This window comes from Azolla caroliniana, unplaced genomic scaffold (genome assembly GCF_043228905.1).
Source record: "Azolla caroliniana isolate FFs.n. ecotype wild unplaced genomic scaffold, voAzoCaro1.0.p SCAF_22, whole genome shotgun sequence".
Lineage (NCBI taxonomy): Eukaryota > Viridiplantae > Streptophyta > Polypodiopsida > Salviniales > Salviniaceae > Azolla > Azolla caroliniana.
The window spans coordinates 704,047-713,792 of NW_028230457.1; the positions used below are offsets into that span (position 1 = coordinate 704,047).

A 9,746-nucleotide genomic window follows, 5' to 3' on the forward strand; every position below is an offset into this window, starting at 1 on the left:
ATATATATATTTCTGTCTCTGTCTCTTTCTCTGGTCTCTGTCTCTGTCTCTGTCTTTCCCTGTAAAATCGCCATGGGAGCTCAATGGGAAACCTCCTCACCCTTCCTCGTCCATCGCATCGTGGGCGGATTGATACTCTCAGCTGCTTTCCTGGGCGTCTCCTCAGGCCTCCTTGGCTTCCATACTCCCCTCCCCTCTTTCCTCTTCAATGGCCTCTTCTCCTCCCACCAGAAGCCCAATCATCCTGAGAAGACCAAGAAACAAGCGAAGAAGATTAGGGTTTACATGGATGGCTGCTTCGATCTGATGCACTATGGCCATGCCAATGCCCTCCGACAAGCGCGCGCCCTCGGGGATGAACTTGTTGTCGGGGTTGTGAGTGATGAAGAGATCATCGCTAATAAAGGTCCCCCTGTTATGTCCCTAGATGAGAGGTATGAATGCCGTGGTGTTTTTTTAATTGATTGTTCGTATCATTTTCATCTGATTCTCTTTGTTTCTTGATTTTTTTTGTAATGATTTTAGGATTAATTGCTTGTGATTTTTTAATTAACTGTAGTGATTCTGTTAGTTATTTCTGATGTTTTAATGATTAATTTGTATCAGACTCTTAGTAAAAAATGTTTTAGTGATTAATCAGTAATGAATGTGAGTTTTTGGATTAATATTGAGTAATTTGGATATAATTTTGGTGGTGCAATTCAATTTTTGTGTGAATAATTCTGTAATGGTCTTGTAATGGTTTTGGAATGAAAGGGAATGAGTAAACTATACAAATATACAGAAAGATTAGTTCAATGTCTGTAATTAAGAGACATTGACCCACAGAAAGAAAACGAATGGAAGATACGATTTATTCATATCAGCTCAAATGAATAAAATATTTGAATACACATAAAAAGAAATTATAGATTTCTCATTTGATGTCTGTTTATCAGAGAATGAAGGGAATCCATAGCTTACCATGTATAAATAAATGCTGATTTTCTCACTTAAGTCTCCTCAGCAAGTTTCCGATCCCTTTTGATTTTGGCAGGTTCTTCTGATTCATTGAGTATCTTTTTTGTTTGTAATGAAAGTAATTGGGGTAAAATATATGATTATGCATTAAATAATCTCCAATCTTTGTCTTGATTTGAGGCTCCTCACCTAGTGTCTGATCCTGTAATCAAAGAAAACGAGTGAAATGTATGAATATACACAGCTGTCTCACTGTAGGCTTCTCAAGGAGATAGAATGGATGAGTAATATATCTTCTGCAATGAAAGACAAGAAGTAATGCACAAAAGAAATGACAATACAGTATATGAATATGAATAACCAAAACTACAAATTTCTCACTTGGGCTTCTCAACTATATATGGAATATATGAGTCATGTATGCTGACGTTCCGAGTCTTATCAGGCATCAATCTTTTTTGTTTTGGAGACAGCCTTTTCTCTGCTCTTTATAATGCATAGACCAAGTCCCTGAACTCTTGATTTGTATGTAGGATGGTTATGGTGCAAGGAGTGAAATGGGTGGATGAGGTCATTCCAGATGCTCCTTATGCAATTAATGAAGCATTTATGAAGAAACTTTTTACTGATTACAAGATCGATTTTATTATCCACGGAGATGATCCCTGTCTGCTACCTGATGGTAGTGATGCTTACGAACTTGCTAAGAAAGTGGGGCGATATAAGCAGATAAAGCGAACAGAAGGAGTTTCTAGCACTGATATTGTTGGTAAGTTGGTTCCTGACTGGATGGAAATACAAAGTTGGTATTTCCTGTTTTGTGCTGTTTGTATGCTATGTTTCTCTAGAGTGAGAGGGAGAGATAGAATGGTGATTCTGACGGACTTATTGTACAATTAACATAAGTGCTGTATTGTAAGAGCGAGACGAAATCTTTTTGTAGGGCGGATGCTACTTTGTATGAGAGATAGGCCCACCAATGAGAATCAACAACACAGCTCATTACAACGCCAATTTAGTCATGGGCATGGCAATAAAGCAGACAGTGGACATGCTACAAGTGCAACAAGGATTTCACACTTCTTACCTACCTCTAGGCGCATCGTTCAATTTTCCAATGGGAAGGTAATTAATTACTAAACCATTAGCTCATGTCAGAGTTTCATGGACATTCTTTATTTGTGGGATCCGTTTTAGGATCAATCAATAATTTTATCAGTTCTCTTGACAATATTATATCACTACTTTGAAAGCAGACTTGGTTGTTGCTGATCTTTTGCACATATCTCGCCAAAATGTACACATCAAAGTTTTGAAGTATGACCCACATGCCATAATAAAAAGCCGTGTGCATTCCTGGAACTTCTCCACATGTTCTGTTTTCTGTTTGTGCATAATTTGATTTTTTGTGAGACTATTTCTTTTGTTCTTATGTCATTTGTCGTAATTGTTTCTTTTTTTGTTGTCATATTGTTTTATGCAGGGTCCTGGACCAGATGCTCGCATAGTATATATTGATGGGGCTTTTGATCTTTTTCATGCTGGGCATGTAGAGGTATAAATAGCATTGTGTTTCTCAAAATTTAGTTGTAAATACATACGGATCACCATGTAATGTTAGGTCATAATCCTCTAGGAATAACCACTTCCTGAGCTCTGCAAGTATAAGCATTGTCTCTTAGGGAGGCACTAGATATCTGAAGGTAATTTGGTAGAAGAATTTGAGCTAACCTCTTGTGTGTAATAATTTATCTCTTGCAGAAAGTTGGACTCTTAGTAACTTAAGAGAGTAGCATTGAATCAGTAGAAAATTTGACCTGATTTTGTGAATAAATTTCAAACATTTAGGAAGGTTTTTATTTGAACAATGAATGATGCCAGGCTCAAGGTGCAGAACAATTGCCAAATGCACATCATATATCTAGCAGCATTAGTCAGGTCCCAAAAAGATTATGTTGTATTATGATTGAAACAATATGCAAAACCATGGCCATATAAGACAACATCATATCAATCCTGCTTGGGTTTGTCCAGGGAGACTGATTGCATTCTTGTTTCTTTACTTGTGAGAGCTGTCCTTTATTCAGGTAATGTATTAAAACCTGGTTGCTGCGTATGACTTTTTTACTTGGATCTTGCATATTGTTGCGAATTAACCGGATAGAATCTCCTTAGCTTCTAACGTGACATGCTTTACTGTAGATATTGCGACTTGCTAGAGAGCTTGGAGACTTCCTACTAGTTGGTATTCATACTGATCAGACTGTGAGGTAAGACTGTGCTAAAGTTAAGTTTAGCTGTAGTATGATCCTACAAATCAAAAGACCAGTTGTTTTTTGTCAATTGCAGTTTCAACAGGGGACCTAGTCATCCTATTATGAATTTACATGAGCGTAGCCTTAGTGTGCTTGCTTGCCGATATGTGGACGAAGTGATTATTGGTGCCCCATGGACTATAACAAAGGATATGGTAAACATAGTTACTCTTTACAAAGTTTATGCATGTGTGTTTGAAGATAACTGGTTTAAACATGATAACTTGTTTATCAGATAACAACTTTCAACATCTCGTTTGTTGTACATGGCACAATTGCAGAAAATGTTGACTTGTTGACGGTAAGTCTTCTTCGCATTCCTTGTTTTCTTTCTGATTTTCTAACTAACTTCATTTCAAGGGTGTATAGGTGAAATGTCGTCAAGAATTAATGCCGTATTTTGTACCTTTCAAAGTGTTAGCTTGATGCTTTTAAGGTTGACCCTTCTCTCTCACACATAGCAGATTTCAGGAGATCTCATCAGGATGGGCACATGGATTCACCACTCTAAATGGCCTTATGAAATATCCACTAGCAGATGGTCTCACATGTTTTAGTGTCAGAAATGACTGAAATGGACCCGAGAAACATGGACATTGCGCACAGGGGCAGACAGGTTTTAGGTTGGGGATATACTACGCTAGAACATATATTATGTATGCTATGCTACAAGGTGTGTTGAGGAGAGTGGAGCCTATGGCAGTAGGATATATTGATGCTTTGTAGATTTCTGCTGAGCCTTTGACATGGTTTGCAATAACTGCAAACTATTGAGATACCAAAGAACATGCAATGGAGGATTTGTGCACTCTATGAGTGGATGTCAGGAAAGATCAGAGCTCCAACAGATCAGACGAGGTGTCCACCACCATTAAGCAATGACATACGTAATGAGCTTGGATGAATCCAAAAGCAAAACTAGTCACATAGATTGCCGATTATAAGTTCCATTCCTTACTTATGTCCTCAGATGGTTTCATTATTCAAACGAAGTTGTGGTGGTACACATGTCATATGCCATTTCCATCGTGATAGGGGAGATAATCTGATCAATTTAGGATAGTGATCAGATGATATATGCATATATAGCTTAATAGAACCACATCTGGAAGCTTTGCATTTGGGAAGTCTGATTGTGAGGAGCAAGAACTCCATGATGCAAAGGGAAAATGAGATGAAAAGGCATAGAGAGGATCTCTTGAAGGAGATGTTGATACTTGCTGATCCACTAGTCAGAGAACTTTGACTAATTTCTTCCTCACAGACATTGCTAGGGACATTCCTCATGTACAAGCAAACATCCTGGCCAAAGTGGATGCCTTGGTCTTTGTTGTGGTCATCACCTAAACCCTAAACCGTAAACCCTAAAACTGTAAACCGTAAACCGTAAACCGTAAACCCTAAAACCCTAAACCCAGGACCACAATTTGGATGCACACATCTTCAAAGTACAGAGACATCATAGTATATCATTGGAGACATCCTCCTTCCACCTAGCTTTCCATATCGGATCGCCCCATGATTGATATTTTAAGAGTGCAGCAATTTCAGTTCTAATTATCGATTGTAGTTCATCATGATTACATTTCAAGCCATTTAGTCCTAGAGTAAAGTAGAGAGAATGAGTCCTTTGTTACTCACATTGATGAGTTACCATAAGCAAATGGAAACTTTGTCAAGCCTCTTTTAGGAGCTTATGGTCTTGTAGAGTGTATGTGGGCCACCAATGTATACGTTTGTATCTCAGTGCATGATCGTTATGTAAAATTCCACATTTTTATATTGAAGGCTTCTATAGCTGATTTCTAAATGTTTATCATGTGAGGAAATGGTTAAAAAACTCGAGAAATGGTTCACGCATTGAATTCTTGTAATGTTTTGTTGTAATTCATTTGTAGATTAATACCCGATGTCCATTTTTCAGGAGGAGAACGATCCCTACAAAGCAGCGAAAGATCTAAGTATTTTTCGCACAATCGAAAGCCCAAGAGACATCACGACCACCACCATTATAAGAAGGATTGTCTCACATTATGAGGCATACAAGGTCTTTTTCTTTTTTTCTGACCCTTTCAATCCCATAGGATGTCAGTACTCGACAATTTGTACTAAAATTTGGTGCTCTATTATGTTTTTTCAGAAAAGGAATGACAAGAAGGTGGAGAGTGAGAAAAAGTACTATGAAGGAAAAGCTTACATCTCTGGTGATTAAAAGGGCATTGCCTGACATAGAATGACATGACATGACATGACATGACGCAACGAATCAGTGAAGATCAATGTAGTTCTATTTATTTCGCCTGTTTTTATATGAGTTCTTGGCACCATGGGGATCATGGTGTGAGGAGGAAAAGCAAAAATTGAAGTCTATCCTTATTTCCCGAGGAGATACTTCCAAATGCTGAAAAGCGTAGGTTTTATTGTTCCTTTTACTTTTAAGTGAGCCAAGTCTATTGAAGATGGCATCTATATTCTAGCTGACAAACATGTAATCACTAACCAAAATATATATTATAGCCACATGCGGCATCCCTCTGGCAAGACCTTTTCTGTCAGAAGTTTTAAAAAGATATGGTAAAGAGGGTAGGGATCTGTAAAACCTCGAGATAACCTTTTTATTTTGGAAAATACGTTCTTATAATACTTACAAACCCTTTTTTTCATTCTCCCTTTTATATTTTATTCTATTGGAGTTTTACATTGTGTTTGTAATCAAATTCATATGTGCATTTCTGTCATGTGGATTCATGCATATACACATTACAAATTGACGAAATTGTGATGAACGATCATCCATGGATCATACCTCCATCCAAAGGTCATAAAATTGAGAGAATCCAAGTTCAATTCGATATCGGTACTTTTGTGGATTTAACCTCTAGAAAAAGCAACTTAAGTGAGAAATTACTGTTGGGATTAGCCAAAATGATGCCTCAACTAATACTGCAAGACATTATGATCCTACTAAAGGAAAGAAGACACATGATGGCAAGATATTTCATAGTAGCACTTTACTTGAGAAGAATTCAGATAGTATTCAGAATATGCCCCTTAATGCTAGAGACAGTAGCTTAACTACTCACTATAGTAGGTATGAAACATTAACAAGGAACAATGGAAAATTCAACACCTTAAAAGAAGGCGAATACCTTCTATGCTCGAAGTTTCTCATATTTATGTTTAGTCTTGAATGTGTCCAAGAACTCCACAACAGAAAGAGAAGCTTTAGCCATGGTATATGTAGTTCAAAAGTTTAAACAATACCTCCTTGCAAGACATTTTAGCTTTTATGTCTATCTAGTTAACAAGATTTGCTCCACAGGGAAAATCTTTGGTGGATTGTCATGTTATTAGGATTTGATTTGAAAGTCGTCGTACAAAAAGGAAAAGATCATAACCTCGTTGATCATTTCTCTTGTTTTGAAGAGTGTGAAGCACCCAAAGAGTAGAGGATGAGGCACTTGTTCCCATGTTATTTAGTGTAGATGCCATATACTAGAATGGAAAAATAACATTGCTCATTTCTTGACTAAAGGACTCGTCTTCTTGAAGCTTTTAAGTAAAGAGGAAGTGCAGATGCTAGCAAGAATAAATTATAGGCAATTCATGATGATTTTCGGGCACCTCTAAAGAAAAGGATGTGGTGATGTCCTAAGATGATGGATACTAGATCGTGATGTGATCGCAGTCCTTAAACAAACTCATTATGGGGTTGAAAATGGAAATTTTAGTTCAAAAATCACTTCATGCTTGCTTGTGGTGGCCGGCGCTTTTAAAGGATACCCATGAATATGTAAAAAGTTGTGACAAGTGCCAATGGCACAATCGTGTAGTTAAGGCTAACTAAAATGAAAGCCTATACTAAAAGTGATGCTTAGTTTCTAGCCTCAAGTTCGAACTTGCGTTTAAATCGGGTGAAAGTATTTGTCGATCACCTTTGAGCTACTAGCTTAGCTTTGTAGATAGTGTTTAAACTTTCTCTTGCTTTACTCTCTCACACGTAGACAATAATGTAAGCATAAGAAGATACATATTATTTACGCCACTTCTTATTACATAGAGGTTTAACAACGTAGAAGAGGAGATTAAGGTTTGGCACTTAGGTTTTAACCCTAGGCTCTCTTAACTGTAATGGAGGATTAAGGAGATAGAAGAAGAGCTCTTAGTGCACCAATCGAAAGGAGAAATTGTAAGAATGAAGAAGAGCTCCTAAATTCACCAAAAGGTCTCTTTTATAGCTTTTTACAAGGCAAAGTGTCTCCCTTTGACCACTTTACATAAAGTAGTCAAGTGTGAACAACTTAGGGCCTAGTGTATGAATTGTAATATTCAATTCTATGATGTTGGATTATGATTAAGTGTATTATCACTTGACCACTTTACATAAAGTAGTCAAGTGTGAACAACTTAGGGCCTAGTGTTTTTGACTACATAAGAAAGCTTGCTACCTTTTTATCATGGAGGCTTGACTTATATTGAGACGATGATAGTGTGGCTATGTCTCTCGTTTGCTAAGCACGTGCGATCGTCGCAAGACCCAAGGCACGACTCACATCAACCCTCGATGGTATGGGACATCGAGGAGGTTTGGGTCTATCTTATGCCATGTTAGGAGGTGGTTTGGAACCCCTCTTTCCTTTCTTTGGTCTATAATTCCTTATGTTTTTCTTAATTAATTCTAAGTTAAAATCTAACAAGTACCTAGTCTCCGAGTAGTGATTTAGGAAAGATGGGATAGAAATCCCCTAACCACAAGCCTAGAACACCTCGAACACCTCATCAAAACTCGACTTGTAGCTCTCTAGGCTCTTATTGTAGAAAATGCTCAAAGGAAAGCAAGAGACAATAATAAAGTAAAAGGAAAGGGAATCGAGGAAGGTAAAATGGTTTTGTTGTTATGTTTACATAGATTGAAAAAGAAACTAAAACTCGGGTGGAAGGACCATATATTATCCAACAAATCACAAAAGCAAGAGTTTGCAAGTTAGCTACATTAGATGGAGAAGAGCTCCTAGAGTTTATCATTGGTAGCAAACTTAGCACTATGTACCTATGACAAAAGGCACTGCAAGCTAAGCTTGAAAATGCGGTGAAGAAGAACATGCGATTAAAGGTTGTCATTTGATCGACACCTCAGCAAAATTACAACAAACAAGACATTCACACCCTTTCAATAACATTGGTCACTACAAAAACAATTACAATTGGTTGTTATAACCGCCTTGTAAAATTAATGGTAAACTAATGATGGCTTCAATTGATATAGGAACGATTGTCTTAACCATTTCATTTGAATCTTGGCAAACCTTATGGTCACCTTTGTATGACATATTGAGAATAGACTAGATAGGTATAGAGTTACACTAATAGAGATGTATACGTTGCAATACAAACTTTCTATATTACATATGAGAGTAGCCCACAATGGTAGTCCTCTTTTGCACTCAGATCTTAGAGCTTAGATGGGATTTCGACTAGCCGACTACAAAGTTAGTGTAAGAGAAAGAGAGTGGATATTTATATTCTCAGTTTGGTCTCGTTGTCATATTAAATGTGCAAGCCAGATGATAGTGGTAGGGATATTCCTTTTTTGTCAATTGACTTGTCATGTTTAATATGACATAACTCCCCATACAAACTAGTGCTAGATAGTACTTATATGAAAGTCAATGATATATATTGAAGAATAAGTACATCTTAACTTGCCAACAAAGAACCTTTTTTTAGTTGATCTGACTAGTCAATCTCATTACCCCATACTTCCCTCTATCCTAAATACATTCTGTCCTACTAATCTACAATTTCCTACATTGACACCCATGGGCTCATATGGTCATGTTGCACAATAGCTACTCTTCATTTGGAGTGCGATCACAAAATGTGCACTCTCATACATGTGGGAATAAATTGACACTTGGGGCTGATTATTGATTATATATAACAACCTTCATGTGCTTACCATCCAAACAATCTACTATGTTTCAATGGTTTAACTACCACTGGTGTTAGTATCACGTGCAATAACAAGACACTACCAAGAGCACTTCCTGTTAGAAGTACAAATCATGGCCTTAGTAGTTCTATAAAATGAAGTAATCCTCTCCCAAGATTGGGTTACTAAAAGTCGATGCCTAATGCAACTCAAGACATTGTTAGGGATTATTGAAGAATATGAAAAGCCCTATGAACTAATAGCCTCAAACTAAACTTGGTTGACAATATATTGTTACCACTTGAAATAATATATTGCATGGCACATACACACTCAAATGCTACCACCCAAGCTAGGAGTGGGCACAAAAAATTCACATGGGTTAACGTACATGGATTTGTAGCCAAGGGAAAAAGGCCTTATGGTGAGTTAGAAATGTAGTCACGACCAACCAAGGATGACACTAGGGAAAGTAACAATTTTGGTTCCTTGTTCACAATCAACTCCGTTGTCGTGAAGATTTTCGTCCATAGGCGGAA

At 37.3% G+C, this 9,746-nt stretch overlaps 1 protein-coding gene across 1 annotated transcript; it reads left to right on the top strand.

Annotated features, from left to right (window-relative positions):
• Nucleotides 1-41: 41 nt before the first annotated feature.
• Nucleotides 42-5,938, top strand: PECT1 (phosphorylethanolamine cytidylyltransferase 1). The gene is made up of 9 exons (XM_087337074.1): nucleotides 42-434; nucleotides 1,494-1,729; nucleotides 1,904-2,085; nucleotides 2,444-2,515; nucleotides 3,163-3,230; nucleotides 3,310-3,430; nucleotides 3,511-3,576; nucleotides 5,200-5,322; nucleotides 5,416-5,938. The coding sequence occupies exons 1-9, from the start codon at nucleotides 73-75 to the stop codon at nucleotides 5,485-5,487; spliced, it is 1,302 nt and encodes a 433-aa protein (XP_087193200.1). The 5' UTR covers nucleotides 42-72; the 3' UTR covers nucleotides 5,488-5,938.
• The last annotated feature ends 3,808 nt before the right edge of the window (nucleotides 5,939-9,746 follow it).

Excerpts from the sequence above, each read along its gene's own strand:
- PECT1 (XM_087337074.1), top strand. The coding sequence starts at position 73 with ATGGGAGCTCAATGGGAAACCTCCTCACCCTTCCTCGTCCATCGCATC. Across the intron at positions 2,516-3,162 it reads TTCATGCTGGGCATGTAGAG|ATATTGCGACTTGCTAGAGA; the intron begins GTATAAATAGCA and ends GCTTTACTGTAG. Across the intron at positions 5,323-5,415 it reads CACATTATGAGGCATACAAG|AAAAGGAATGACAAGAAGGT; the intron begins GTCTTTTTCTTT and ends ATGTTTTTTCAG.